At 35.9% G+C, this 15,862-nt stretch overlaps 1 protein-coding gene across 25 annotated transcripts in view; it reads left to right on the top strand.

Moving 5' to 3' along the window:
• Nucleotides 1-15,862, top strand: part of LOC106789214 (microtubule-actin cross-linking factor 1) — a gene marked incomplete in the record, with an annotated part of 154,157 nt that overhangs the window by 122,045 nt on the left and 16,250 nt on the right. For 22 of the 25 annotated variants that reach the window (XM_014753268.1, XM_014753259.1, XM_014753256.1 and 19 more), the window contains 12 exon segments: nucleotides 1,652-1,798; nucleotides 1,920-2,143; nucleotides 2,231-3,025; nucleotides 3,107-3,960; nucleotides 4,191-4,480; nucleotides 4,574-6,095; nucleotides 6,181-6,350; nucleotides 6,437-7,258; nucleotides 7,363-10,184; nucleotides 10,516-10,527; nucleotides 11,140-13,264; nucleotides 13,350-13,597. In XM_014753268.1, coding sequence (XP_014608754.1) covers nucleotides 1,652-1,798; nucleotides 1,920-2,143; nucleotides 2,231-3,025; nucleotides 3,107-3,960; nucleotides 4,191-4,480; nucleotides 4,574-6,095; nucleotides 6,181-6,350; nucleotides 6,437-7,258; nucleotides 7,363-10,184; nucleotides 10,516-10,527; nucleotides 11,140-13,264; nucleotides 13,350-13,597 — 10,031 coding nt within the window. 25 annotated transcript variants of the gene reach the window in all.

The raw sequence follows: 15,862 nt of genomic DNA, 5'->3' as shown, positions 1-15,862 counted from the left end.
ATTTAATATTTATATATAAATATTATAATAATATGTTCGATCGAATTTCATACTACAGAGATTGACGTGAGTTTGATTGAAATTAATGATTTGAAAATGTTTCCGGATCTATCGTTTGTGATCTCTTATAAGGCCTAATTAGTATGATTTGTTTTATTTACGATAAAAAAAAGAAAAAACAAATTTATTTTTCATTTAATTTAACCCATTCGTCATCACCACAGACACCCCATAAGGGTATATCGAATTTATATGAAATTATACTCGAGCATGGTTTAATAACGAAAGGGTTAATGGTCACCATAAAAAAAATACAAAATTCATAACAACTTACACTCGTATCATAATTATGTTTCGAAAACATTTTCCAATCATTTTAAAATGCTTCATTAATTATAATTATCGATCATTCTTTTATTTGTTTATAAAGCTTCTAACTAAAATTAATTAAAGTATCGTTGCATTAAAAAAAAGAGTTGACTGAACGCATTAACGTTTAATTTTTCTCTCAAAAAATGTGAATATTATTATTATAATTTATATTTTCCACATTTGAAATCTGATTCGACAATCTTTGAGTTTGAAAAGATTTTCTTTTGTGTCTCTTTATATTATCATTAACTCAATTAATAATAATCGTCTCTCTCTCGTATAAGTTCTATTTAATTTTAATCGTTTAATATTTAATAATCTTATAATTATGTGTTGTTATTTATTAATGATAATCGTATACTTTAAATGTTATTTTTCCTTTTTTTTCCAGGTGTGTAATATTGTGTTTCATTTGTTTTCTATCTTGAAGTTCCTTTTTCTATAATACATATATAGCACAACATTTAATGGGGAAAAAAAAAAAACACAAAAATATGAACAACCATATCTCCGCATAATAATTAATACAACATATTGTTATGACATATGTTTATTACATTATTTGCAAATTTAATTTATTACAAGAATGACCACCACACATCTCGTGCCATTTTTTATATTTATTTATTTATTTATATATATATATAATTTTTTACACTATCTTCTCTATCATCATCATCGTTATGCGTTTTAATTTATTTGCCGATCACGAGAAAGAAAAATACAAACGAACAAACAATGCAATGCAAAATACTTTGTTTCTTTTTTTTTTTTTTTTTTTTTTTTTTTTTTTTTTAATATCCGAGGCCAAGCTTCATTATTTCTCGCATAAATTTATTTTCGATTATTATATGCTTTTATAAAAGCCGCATATATTATTTAAAAAAATCCAATACGTATTTAAAAAAAAAAACAAAACAAAATAATATGCGGCTTCTTCTTCGCAGATAAATTAAAGCTACCATACAAAACTGTTATCTATTATCTACGTTATTATCAGTGTATGTGTGTTTGTGCTTGCATGTGTGAGATATTGTCATAAGCTTCTATTCTATTCTTTACATTTAGCAACTGTCATTGGTAAGATGGCAGTAATTATTTCTGTAACGCAAAAAAACACCAAATTTATTCCCCCCTTCCTACTTTTCCCCCTTCTCTTCTCTTCTCTTTTCTCTTTCATTTTCTTTTGAAATAATTGTTTTCCAGTTTAAAAATAATGAGTGTATAGAACAATTATTTATTTGTCTTAATTATTGTCAATTTTGTCTCTTTTTTGTAGCAAGCGGTAGAAGAGAAATATAAATTGTGCGACGAAACGTTGTCGAAATTGTTGCAATGGATATCCGAGGTTGAAGATAAACTTGCTAATCAGGATACAGTTAGAGAAGATATAGATGAATTAAGAAATCAGATAAACGTTATGAAAGTAAGTCAGGGGGAATAAAATCTTTCTAATTCAATGGGATTTTTGATCTTCGTGATTTCATTTTCCTTTTTCTTTTTCTTTTGTTGTTAATAAATTCTGATCGAACAACATTTATTTGTAGGAAATCAAAGAGGATTTAGAATCTCATGGTCGTCAAGTTTCATCATGTTTGGATCAAGTTCGTCAAGTTGTTTTAACAGGTAGCGACGTATTATCAAGCGATGAAGTTTCAACATTGGAAAAAAGTGGTAGATCACTTAAAACCAGATTCGACAAGACTACCGATCGTGCTGACAAATTGGTCAGACGTTTGGTCGGTGCCAGAGATGAATTATGCAAATTCAAGTTGGTATTTTTTAATGAAATCTTTATTCATAATTTTTCTATTCAATAAAAAAAGAAAACATATAGAACGTTGATTTATTTTTATAGGAACGAATTGTCAACATTTACCGTATGGTTGGACAAAGCACGTAGAACTTTGGAAAATAAAGAAAGATCATTGTCGGATTTGAATAAATTAAGTAGCAGTGCTGACACCACTCGTGATTTCATCAGCGACGTTATAGCACATCAAGCTGATCTTAGGTTCATAACAATGGCTGCACAAAAATTCGTCGACGAGAGTAAAGAATATTTACAGATATTGAACGACTTTAGAACGAGTTTGCCACAAAGATTACCTCATAAGGAACCAACAGCTAGTCAGGATTCACCGGTTAGACATGAAGTATCAGTTGTTACGACACAGTACAAGGATTTATTGTCACGTGCCAATCAGTTGTCGGATAGATTGTCTGGTGTTGGTGGAAAGCAACGTGATTATAACGAATCATTGGAAAAAGCTAACGCTTGGTTGAGAGAAGTTGAACCTAAGGTTCATAGAATAATATCGGAAGCTATTGCAGCTGAACCTAAACAGGTTGAAGATCAATTGAACAAAGCTAAAGCATTGAACAACGAGTTCCTTGCTAACGAACGTTTGATAGATGTAGCTAAAAATAGCGTAGATGCTTTATTAAGATCACTTGATGGACAATTGACACCGCATGAAGTTGATGCACTTCAGGATCCGGTTAGGGTTGTCGAAGATAAATACAAACAACTTAGCGAAGCTTTGCAAGCTAAATGTCAGGAATTGGATACAGCATTGGTACAGTGTCAAGGTGTTCAGGATGCTTTAGATGGTTTAGTTGTTTGGTTGAACAATGCGGAAAGTCAATTCAAGTATGTTTATAATCATTTCTATCGCAATGATATGTCTCCTATATTAATTATCATATAAATGTTAATTTGTTTTGCTTAAAGGAATCTTCAACGTCCAGCAAGTTTGCAAAAAGAACATTTGGAAGAACAGCAAAGAGAACAACGTTTGTTACAAGCAGATTTAGATAGTCATCGTTTAAGCGTAGATGCCATTGCTGCTAGTGCACAAGATCTTTTATTGAATTCGAACAACGTACGAGTTGCCAAACGCATCGAGGGTAAACTCAAAGATGTACAAAGTAGATTTGAAAAACTTATGGACAAATCGTTACGACGCGGTGAATTCCTCGACGATGTTGTTCAAGCACTCAACGAATTTCTCGTTGAAACATCCAAATTCGAAAGCTGGTACTCCCATATGGTCGAGTCACTCGAATCCAGAGAATTGAACAAACTCGATGTATCTGAATACGAAAATAAAATGGCCGAATTGATAGACAAACGGGAAGAACAGAAAGGATATTTCGAGGATCTAATTAGAAATGGAAAGAATCTGGTTTCTAAAAAAGATATTACAGAAGCAACAGCGATCAGAGACAAAATCAAAGTATTAGAATCACAATGGAAAGAATTGAACAATCTTCTCGACGAAAAACAAAGATTAAGTAAATCAAGGGCCGAACAATTGTCAGCTTACGAAAAGTTGCGCGATCAGGTGATCGATTGGTTGACGCGTACGGAAAATAAATTGCAGAGATTGGAACCGGTGGCCGTTGATTTGGACAAATTGAAAAAACAAGTTGAGGAATTGAAACCGATACAAAAAGAATATCGCGATTATGGCGGTACAGTTGATAAAATAAATGATCTTGGTATAGCTTATGATAGTTTATTGAAGGAACGTGGTGAAAGTCCAACTCGTCGTCGTGGTAGTACAAGCCCAACCAAAAGACCAGGTAATTATTCATTTGTAAAATAATCATCGTAACACATATACACATACATACGCGCGCGCGTACATAACAATACGTCATCTCATTCCGTGGAAGTTAATCAGATGATCATTTCTTTTTTTTTTCAAACATACAACCCTTTATTTTTATCTTTCTTTAACGCGTCTACGTCTTCATCGTCATCGTCATCGTCATACTTATCATTTCTGTTTTTTATTTATTTTTTTTTGTAGTAAGACGTATGTCACAAGACGGTCGTTCACCATCTCCCACAAAAGGCTACGCCCTACAAAGTCCGGTATCTCCAGGTGGTAGCAGCGGATTTAGCAGCCGACGATCTAGCCAAGATGGTTTCCATTTGGAAGATTTATCTCCCGTTCAACAACAATTGTCAGAAATCAATAACAGATACGGTTTGTTAGGTGTAAGATTGTCCGATCGTCAAACAGATTTGGATAACGTTAAGGAAGAATTAAGAAAACATTTGGATAATTTGAAAACACTTTCACTATTCTTGGACAAGGTACAAATTTTATATTTTTGTTTTCAGTATATCATTCATTCCAGTGTTTGACGTTGTATGTCTAAGTGTATTTACGATCATATGATTTTTCAGATTCAACGCCAATTACCAAAAGAAAGTATTCCAACGGTGAAAGATGAGGCAGATAAAACGGTGAAACAGATCAAAGTAATCGTCGAAGAAATGTACGAGAAACAATCGTTATTAGACAGTACAAGAACCCAAGTACGGGATTTGGTTAGACGTAAGAAGGGTGCCGATGGTAGCGAAAGGTTAAACGACGAAATGGAAGATGTGGCTAGTCGTTGGAAATCAATTTCCGACAGATGCAAGGATAGGATTAAATTTTTGGAAGATATCAAAGATTTTTACGACACATTCGACGGTCTTAATTCGTGGCTCGGTGCAAAGGAAAGAATGTTGGGTGCACTTGGTCCCATATCGTCAGATCCAAGAATGGTTTCTAGTCAAGTTCAACAAGTTCAAGTATTGAGGGAAGAATTTAGAACCCAACAACCGCAATTGGATCACTTGATTCAAGTTGGTGAAAATGTTCTCGCAAGAATATCAACCGATTCACCTGACAATCAAAAGATCGGTCAGAAGTTGCACAATATATTACAAAGATGGGCTGATCAATTAAGTCGTTTGGACGAACGTGGACAAAGTTTGGGCGATGCTGTTGGTACCAGTCGTGAATTCGATGCAAGTCTTAATCGTCTTCGCGATGCACTGCAAACGATTTCGGACAATCTAGATGATTTACCTCTCGACAAGGATCCGGAAGAACAATTGCGAAAGATTGAAAATTTGGAGAGACAATTGGAAGGACAGAGACCATTATTGGCCGATGCTGAAGCAGCTGGTGGACAATTGTGCGAAGTATTAAGCGATCCAGCATCGAAATCTGAGATACATGGTAAATTGACAGCTGTTGGTAAATTGTACGTCAACTTACAGAAGAAATTGGATCATAGGAAAGCTGAAATCGAAGGTAATCTTAGAGATGGTAGACAGTTCGAAGCTTCTTGCAGTAAAACGTTGGGTTGGCTTGCCGATGAGCTTGGTAATATGTCAGAAAAATTATTGGTTTCGGCTGATCGTGAAATATTGCAACAACAACTCGATCATCACGAACCAGTTTATCGTAATGTAATGGCTAAAGAATACGAAGTTATAATGTTACTTAACAAAGGACGCGACATAATCAATCGTTCGCAAAAATCTGAAAATCGTTCGCTACAACGCGATCTCGATAAAATGCAATCCCAATGGGATCGTTTGAAAAAAGATACCCTCGACAGACACGTCAAGCTACAAACTTGTGCCGAACATTGTAAAAAGTATTACAGAGCACAGGACCAATTTTTACCATGGTTGAGACAAGCCGAAGATAAGTTGGAAAGTTTGAAACCGGCATCTTTCAAACGCAAAGATATCGAAAAACAATTGAAGGAATTGTCGTCGTTCAGAAACGAAGTTTGGAAGCGTTCCGGTGAATTCGAAAATAACAAAACACTCGGGGAATCTTTCCTCGGTGCTTGCGACATCGATAAAGAAATAGTCAAAAACGAATTGAACGCCATGAAAACAAGATGGGACAAATTGAACAACGGTAAAGTATAGTTTAATTCAATTCAATTACGTCAATTTACTCTACCTGCGAGATATATAATTGTTACATTTTTTAATATCCTTAGATCTTTTGGAAAGAACGCAATCCTTGGAGGACACCGCGCGCCATTTGACAGACTTTGTTGAAAATCTTCGTGATTTGAAACACGATTTGCAACGTTGCGAAGACAAATTGGCATCTCACGATGCCCTTGGTGGTGCAGCTAAAGATCCAAAACTTCTCGATAGAATTAAGGTAAATGCAACGAATATAATAATCACACAAATATTACAACAACAATAAAATCATTTTTATTTTATACATTTCATTTATCCTCGCAGAATTTACGAGAAGAAACAGCTAGTTTGAAGAAGCCATTGCAGGGGGTACGCAAACAGGCGAATGATTTGGTAAAGAAAGCAGACGAACAAGGAGTAGATGCAACACATTTGCAGGATGAAGTTGACAACGTTACCGATCGAATCGAGGATTTGCAAGCAAAATTAGACGACAGGTGTAACGAATTACAAAGCGCAGCAACTGCCATGGCACAATTCAATGATCACGTTAAGATAATCAGTCAACATATAGGATCTATCGAAAAGGAATTGGATTCTATGAAAGCTCATGGTCGTGAAATTAAAATCGTTCGTGGTCAATTGGAAGATATAAGCAAAATCGTTCACAGAGTTAATAAACTTTTCGATGAAGCTAACGATCTCGAAAGTCTTGGTGAACGTTTGGTCGACAGTGGATTTGCCGCTGATACCGTAGCAACCAGACAACAAATAGAAGGTCTTAAACGACAAATTGGAAAGCTCGATGAACGTGCGCGTAACAGGGAAGAGGAATTAACGAGCACGTTAAATACCTTGCAAGAATTTTACCAAGCTCTCGGTAACGTTATGGACGAAATTGCCGATGCCAACGATCAGGTTAGAAAATTCAAGCCAGTCGGTTCGGAAGTGGATTCAATCAAAGCACAGCAAGAAGATTTCGTGGCACTTAAGATGAACAAGATAGAACCTATTTCTAACAAAGTTGAATTTTGTAATGCTCTTGGACGAGGACTCGTTCAAACTGCTGGCCGTGATGTTAGTACCACAAATATTGAAAAGGATCTCGACAAAATGAACGATAAATGGAATGATCTACAAGATAGGGTATGTATTTTGGTTTTTTGTTTCTTTGTTTTTTTTTTTTTTTTTTAATTTAACATGCAATTTAGGGCTACATAGTTAAATATATTATTTTCTCATTTTTTTAGTTGAACGAACGTGACAGAAGATTGGATGTTGGTTTACTCCAATCAGGTAAATTCCAAGAAGCTTTGAACGGTCTGGAAAAATGGTTAACCGATACAGAAGAGATGGTTTCCAATCAAAAACCACCCTCCTCTGATTACAAAGTAGTCAAGGCACAACTACAAGAACAGAAATTCTTGAAGAAGATGTTAATGGATCGTCAAAATTCTATGTCATCTTTATACAACATGGAACAAAAAGTAACAGCCGGTGCTGACACGAAGGAAAGAAAAATTATCGAGAAACAGATGAAGAATTTAATGGGACGATTTGATAATTTAACCGAAGGTGCTGCGGAAAGAATGGACGCGTTGGAACAAGCGATGACCGTTGCCAAACAATTCCAAGATAAATTGATACCGCTTGCCACGTGGTTGGACAAAACGGAAAAGAAAGTTAGAGAGATGGAACTGGTACCAACCGACGAAGAAAAAATTCAACAGCGTATTTCCGAGCATGCTGGACTTCACAGCGACATACTTTCGAAGAAACCGGACTTCAGCGAATTAACTGACATAGCCAGCCAATTGATGGCACTTGTCGGTGAAGATGAAGCAGCTGCATTGGCGGATAAATTGCAAGACGTTGCCGACAGATACGCGGCACTCGTCGAACGTTCGGAAGCACTCGGTGAACTTTTGCAACGTTCGAGACAAGGCCTAAGACATTTGGTTCTTACCTATCAAGATTTGCAAGCCTGGATGGAAGGAATGGAAGTTAGGCTTTCAAAATACAGAGTATTGGCTGTTCATACTGAAAAACTTTTACAACAAATGGAAGATCTAGCAGATCTAACTGAAGAAGTATCTACTAGGCAAACAGAAGTTGACAGTACAACGGATTCCGGTTTGGAATTGATGAAACACATTTCCAGCGACGAGGCACTCAGATTGAAAGACAAATTAGATTCGTTGCAACGTCGTTTCAATGATTTGGTTACACGTGGATCAGATCTTCTTAAACATGCGCAGGAAGCGTTACCATTGGTACAGCAATTCCATGACAATCATAATCGTCTGATGGATTGGATGCAAGGAGCGGAATCTGCTTTGCAATCTGCCGAGACTCGCGAGGACGAAATCATAAGATTAGAAATGGAAATATCGGAATACAGGCCAGTACTCGATAAAATAAATGCGGTAGGGCCACAATTGTGTCAAATATCACCAGGAGAAGGTGCTGCTACTATCGAAGGTCTGGTAACTCGAGACAACAGAAGATTCGATGCGATTGCTGAACAAATTCAAAGGAAAGCCGAAAGAATTCAATTGAGTAAGCAACGATCTTTGGAAGTAATCGGGGACATCGATGATCTCCTAGATTGGTTCAGAGAAGTTGATAACCAATTGCGCGAAGCCGAACCACCTAGTAGCGAGCCTGAAATAATAAGAGTACAATTGAAAGAACACAAGGCCTTGAACGATGATATATCCAGTCAGAAAGGTCGTGTTCGCGATGTCATCTCAACAGCTAAAAAAGTAATCCGTGAAAATGCGCATCACGAGGACACGTCAACGATACGTGACAAAATGGAAGAATTACGTGAAACTATGGAACTTGTATCGGGTCTTTCCTCTGACAGATTGGGTGCTTTGGAACAAGCGTTACCATTGGCTGAACATCTCCGTGACACTCACGCAGGTCTTGTCGGTTGGTTGGAAGAAGCTGAACATCAAGTTGCCATGTTACCGATGCCTGCTTTGAGACCTGACTTGATAGCAGCCCAACAAGACAAAAATGAGATTCTCATACAAAGTATCAACGAGCACAAACCTTTGGTTGAGAAATTGAATAAGACTGGCGAAGCTTTAACTAAATTATGCAACGATGAGGAAGGTTCGAAAGTTCAGGATATCGTGGACAACGATAATGCACGTTATGCAGCATTGAGAGCGGAACTTAGGGGCCGGCAGCAAACGTTGGAACAAGCGTTGCAAGAATCATCGCAATTTTCCGACAAATTGGAAGGTATGTTGCGTGCTTTAACGTCGACTGCTGATCAAGTTCACGGTGCTGAACCGGTTAGTGCACACCCACCAAGATTACGGGATCAAATGGAAGAGAATGCTGCATTGGCTGAGGATCTTGCTCAGAGATCGGAAGCTTATGCTGCTGTAAGGAAAGCTGCTGACGACGTTATCAGTAAAGCAGGTAACAGGGCAGATCCTGCGGTAAAAGACATCAAACGTAAACTCGACAGGTTGAATCAATTATGGACGGACGTGCAAAGATCAACGACGGATCGTGGCCACACCTTGGACGACACATTGTCGATCGCAGAAAAATTCTGGTCGGAATTGAACGGTGTCATGTCAACATTGAGAGAATTGCAAGATGCATTAGCAGGACAAGCACCACCGGCGGCTCAACCAGCTGCCATACAACAGCAACAAGTCGCGTTGCAAGAAATTAGACAGGAAATTGATCAAACGAAACCCGATGTTGAACAAGTAAGAGCATCCGGCCACGAATTGATGGGATTGTGCGGTGAACCGGACAAACCGGAAGTACGAAAACACATCGAAGATTTAGATCAAGCCTGGGACAACGTTACCGCCCTTTACGCTAGACGCGAAGAAAACCTAATCGACGCCATGGAAAAAGCCATGGAGTTCCACGAAACTCTTCAGAATCTTTTAGAATTCTTACAGGAAGCCGAGGATAGATTTGCCGACATGGGACCCCTCGGTAGCGACATTGACGAAGTTAAAACTCAGATCAAACAATTGGCTAATTTCAAAGCTGAGGTTGATCCCCACATGGTGAAGGTCGAAGCATTGAACAGGTAAGACTTTTTGATCTTTCCTAAAATTGGATTTATTCGAATTTTACTATTTTATGTTTTTTTTTTTTTTTTTACTCTATTCTATATTTGTTTCTTTTTGTTTCTTTGGAACAATGTCGGATAACAATTATATTGCATTTACAAAGAGTTCAGTGCATCCGCATTGTCCCCTTTGTGAGATTTCTTGGTTTTTCTTTTTGTATTTTTTCTCTTCTCTCTTTTTTCGTTAATAATTTTTGGAAGAATATTGAGAGAGAAAACCTGTGAGTCAAACAAACTTTAATTCTAATCCCAACATTTTTGTTTTTTCCGTGCCGGTTCCCGAACATAGGAGTCTGACAAGGCAAGTCAACCTCTCTCTCTCTCTCTCTTTCTTTCTCTCTTTCTCTTTCTTATATTCTGTGTTATTACTGTAGTTAGAGCATGGCTTAACACATACTTTTAAAAAGTAACTTCATTATTGATCGAAATAACAGATATTTTTTTTTTGTTACTTTAACCCATTGATTGATTATTGTATGAAACAAAGTATAACGCGTTTTAATTTTACCTAAAAGTATTGATTTTTTAAAAATTTCATTTGATTGAACCGTCTCCTCCTCGTTTAGTCGCATGCAACAGGTGTGAAGATAAATAAAATCAATCTATATATGAACAACGTGAGCAAACAATTAAACAAAAAACAATCCCTGTAAACTGGATAGTATTACTGATTTCTAATGTTACGTTTGTATTCATTAATCTTACCAGTAGTTTTTTTTTTTTTAATGTTGTTTTCTTGTTAGCAGGATATTCTCATTTACAAGTTCCCCCAACCCCCCCTCTATTCTGATCCCAGTAGGTGTGGCCTTGAAAATTTGTCTGGCTAGAATCCACAGTACTCTAAATATCATATTAAAATCCTAATAGTTAACACTGTGTACAAACACCTCTAACTTTGATTTAATTAATTTAGGCAAGCTGCTGAATTGACTGAAAGAACGTCGTCCGAACAAGCAGCAGCTATCAAGGAACCACTCGGTGCTGTTAACAAACGTTGGGATGGATTGCTGAGAGGTGTCGTCGAGAGACAACGACTTTTGGAAAATGCATTGTTACGATTGGGACAATTCCAACACGCGTTGGACGAGTTGTTAGTTTGGATCGATAAAACTGATAGAACGTTGGATAATTTGAAAGCAGTCGCTGGTGATCCTCAAGTTATCGAAGTCGAATTAGCTAAATTGAAGGTTTTGGTTAACGATATTCAAGCCCATCAAACGAGCGTTGACACATTGAACGATGCTGGAAGACAATTAATCGAAGATGGCAAAGGTACAGCTGAGGCATCGACTACCGCTGAAAAATTAGGCACGTTGAATCGTCGCTGGAGAGATTTGTTGCAACGTGCCGCAGATAGGCAAAGAGAATTGGAGGATGCCTTGAGAGAAGCCCAATCGTTCACAGCTGAAATACAAGATTTGTTATCGTGGTTAGGTGACGTTGACAATATGATCGTAGCGTCAAAACCTGTTGGTGGTTTACCGGAAACAGCATCGGAACAATTAGAACGTTTTATGGAGATTTACAACGAATTGGAACAGAATCGGCCGAAAGTGGAAACGGTTTTACAACAGGGACAGGAATACATGAAACGTGCCGATGCTAGTAGCGCTGGTGGTCTCAATCATAATCTAAGAACTTTGAAACAGAGATGGGATAACGTAACTGCGCGTGCCAGTGATAAAAAGATCAAATTGGAGATAGCTTTGAAGGAAGCTACAGAATTCCATGACGCTTTGCAAGCGTTCGTAGATTGGCTGACGAATGCGGAAAAAATTTTGACGAATCTCAAACCTGTCTCGAGAGTTATGGAAACTATACTGGGTCAAATAGAAGAACATAAACAATTTCAAAAAGATGTTGGCGTTCACAGAGAAACCATGTTGAATTTGGATAAGAAGGGGACCCATTTGAAATATTTTTCACAAAAACAGGACGTCATACTTATTAAAAATTTATTAATAAGCGTTCAACACAGATGGGAACGTGTTGTTTCGAAATCAGCTGAGAGAACTCGTGCGTTGGATCATGGTTATAAAGAAGCAAGAGAGTTTCACGATGCATGGTCGAATTTGCTTAACTGGTTGGACGAAACTGAGAAAACATTGGACGAAGTTGCTGCCGATGGTCTTGGTGGAAACGATCCGGAAAAGATCAAATCACGTTTGAACAAACATCGGGAAATTCAAAAAGCATTGAGCGCTAAACAAGGCACCTACGATACTACGATGAAAAATGGTAAAACGTTGAAAGACAAAGCACCGAAAGCTGACGAGTCCGCGTTGAAAGAATTGTTGAACGAATTGAAGAACAAATGGACAACCGTGTGTTCTAAGTGCGTTGACAGGCAGAGAAAATTGGAGGAAGCTTTATTGTTTTCGGGACAATTCAAAGATGCCATTCAAGCTCTTCTCGATTGGTTAGGCAAAATGGAAAAGAATTTATCTAACACCGGACCGTTGCACGGTGATTTGGACACCGTTACGAATCTCGTTGAACAACACAAAACTTTCGAAAAGGATTTGGAATCGCGCAAATATCAAATGGAATCGGTCATCAAAACTGGTTACGAATTGAAATCGAAAGCTTCGGTTGAAGATGCTTCCTTGATTAAATCACAATTGTACGAACTCAGCATGTTGTGGGACACCGTCACTAATCTGTCCTTAAAGAAATCTGAAAGATTGGAGGAAGCAATAAGAGAAGCTGAACGTTTACACAAAGCTGTACACGTTTTACTCGAATGGTTGAGCGACGCCGAAATGAAACTCAGATTCGCTGGACAATTACCGGAAGATGAACAAGAAAGTAGAAACCAATTGATGGAACATGAAAAGTTCCTTCGTGAATTGAAATCTAAGGAAGTCGAAAAGGACAATACTTTAGAATTGGCACACGTGATTTTGGGAAAAGCTCATCCCGATGGTGCTGCTGTTATCAAACATTGGATTACAATTATCCAATCCAGGTGGGAGGAAGTTGCTATTTGGGCTCAACAAAGAAATCAGAGGCTCGAAAATCACATGCGTGGTCTACAAGTAAATCAATCGAACATTATAATTAAATTCATTCATTTATTTACGAGAATATCATTATTTATGTTTGTTTATACGTGTTCTGTAGGATCTGGACAATCTTTTAGAAGAATTGTTGGCCTGGTTGGAAGGATTGGCAAACACATTGAACACTCTCGAAAGTGAACCACTTCCTGACGATCGTCCCACTCTCGAAATGCTCATCGCTGATCACAGAGAATTTATGGAAAATGCTAGCAGAAGGCAGAACGAAGTTGATCGCGTTTGCAAAGCTAGACAAATCAAAGCTGCGAAGGAAGGACGAAAAGTACCCAAAGCTAAATCACCTGCACCTGTGTGAGTATAATACAAATGTAATCATTTGTTCAATCGTATACATTTAAAACGACGTCCGAATTTTATTTTAATATCATTTTAAATCGATCTTCCCTCACGTTATTTAAAAGAAAATAAAAAAGAATCATTTATCGTGCATATCAATCGGTTAGCATAATACGAGGATCGTTATTTTATTGATCAATCATTTTCAATTAACTGAAAAATTAAATCATTAATTTAAATAAGATTACATATTGGTTTTTTTTTCTTTTTTTTTTTTTTTTTTTATAGAGAATAGTATCAAATTAATCTTGCTTTATATGTATTTTAACAATCATAAAAGAAATTGCAGCTTTTGATTTACGTTCCATTAGATGGAAGACAATTTTTGTTACGAACGTTTTTTTAATTTATGTTTTTTTTTGGCACAAATATATATATATATATATATATATCGCACGTGTTGTGTTTTTATTTTATTTTTTATATTTTATGTGTGTGCACCTTTTTTTAATGTTTATGTTCTTTTGCTTGTGTATCATTTGTAATTTGTGTACGTTTTTGCATGTTATTTTAATATTTCGGACAGCAGTAAGGAACAATACCAAGATGTGGAACAGGAACAGCCTTCTTCCAGAAAGCAAAGGTATATTTTTCAAATTCAAAAGAGAATGGCGCTATTTCTATTTAGTTCCTTGATAAAATCGCATGGAATAGAACACGTGGCGCCATCTCAAGCATATTCCTACAAACTACTCGTATTTTCTGTCGATAAATCGGTAACTGATGTTCGACAAGTTTCTAGGAACATTCTTCAGATGGCGTTGCAAGTAAAAGACTAAAAAAGAATTAATTTAAAAAATAATTTCTATAAATAATATATATATATCGATAATAATTACTTCTTTTATAGAAATAGTGCTTCACAGCTATTTATAAATTCAGTTATTAATAAAATTTGTTTTATTTATTCATTTATATTTATTAGCATTATTGTTCGAGATGTAAAGCTTGGAATTAGTGTTGTAAAAAGTATATATATGTTACTGTCAAAGCCGGAAATCAGGCATTACTAGTAAATCCTCGGCATTACTATGAATGTGAAAAGCCTTCAGACAAAGTCGGAAATAAGACTTTTTAGAGGGTTTTTTCTAGCCATAGAACATAATACTTTGATATTCTATAGAATATCAAATTACTATTAAAACAACGTTGAAAAAAATACATTCTGAGACACAGACACACGCAGCCATACGATCACACAATAACAGAGAATGCAATGCTGTAAATTGTGCATCTTTGCAATTTCTTTGAAAAGTTTTAGTAAATATTTTTTATACTAAAAATGAATAGATTTTAATGAAACCTATATTAAATTAAAGTACACTCTTTGCATTTATGAGAATGCCGAGGAATTACCAGCAATGGCGGAATTCAGGCTATAACGGTAACATATATATATATATATATATATGTATTTATATTTAATTGTATACAACTATTATCGCATGTGGTTTTTAAATTAAATGGTCGCTGTACATTTGTAGCTAATGTAAATTAACATAAACACGTAGGAACATTAACAAACACTTTAGTTTCACAAAATTAAATGTATTCCTAAAAAAATTATAAAAAGGTACACACAAAATCAGAACTCGGGTGATAAGATGCATAACTGAAGACGAAAGAAGAATCTCGAATCAATTCCTTACTAACAACACTTATGCATTTTTGTTTAATTAATGTTATTAACCAATGTACTAACATAATACGTAGTAAATATTTCACTATATTTGTGTTCAATTAATGTTACAACAAAAAAAAAAAAAGAAAAGAAAAAAAAAATCAAATTGGTCAACTAATACATAAAATTTTTCAAACTCAACCATTCACGTAATCTTGCACATAAAATAAAATACATCAAAATTGCATTAAACAAATCATTCAATGATTATAATATACATACATACATACATATACATGTATTCGTATAATCGCACCATATTCTTAACCATACAATTTATATACAACTCACACCATACATATTAAATAGAGACACACCATTTTCTTTTCCTTTTTTTTTTTCTTCCTTTATTTTTTCTAATTCATACAACCCATGCACTCATAATTACAACCAAAAAAATGAATAAATAGTAATTCGTATATAGTAATTATTAAAAAAAAAAAAAAAAAAAGAAGAAGAAAAATAAACTGCATTGAGACGCAGGTAAAATAAAAAGGAAAAAATCAGAAGACTCCTACGTGTAAGGTCAAGTAGAGAGT

Source organism: Polistes canadensis, unplaced genomic scaffold (genome assembly GCF_001313835.1).
Source record: "Polistes canadensis isolate GaletaPanama2010 unplaced genomic scaffold, ASM131383v1 scaffold_171, whole genome shotgun sequence".
In the NCBI taxonomy this organism is placed as follows: Eukaryota; Metazoa; Arthropoda; class Insecta; order Hymenoptera; family Vespidae; genus Polistes; species Polistes canadensis.
Note: the sequence above shows the minus strand (reverse complement) of the source record. Positions and strands in the feature narration are given on the sequence as shown.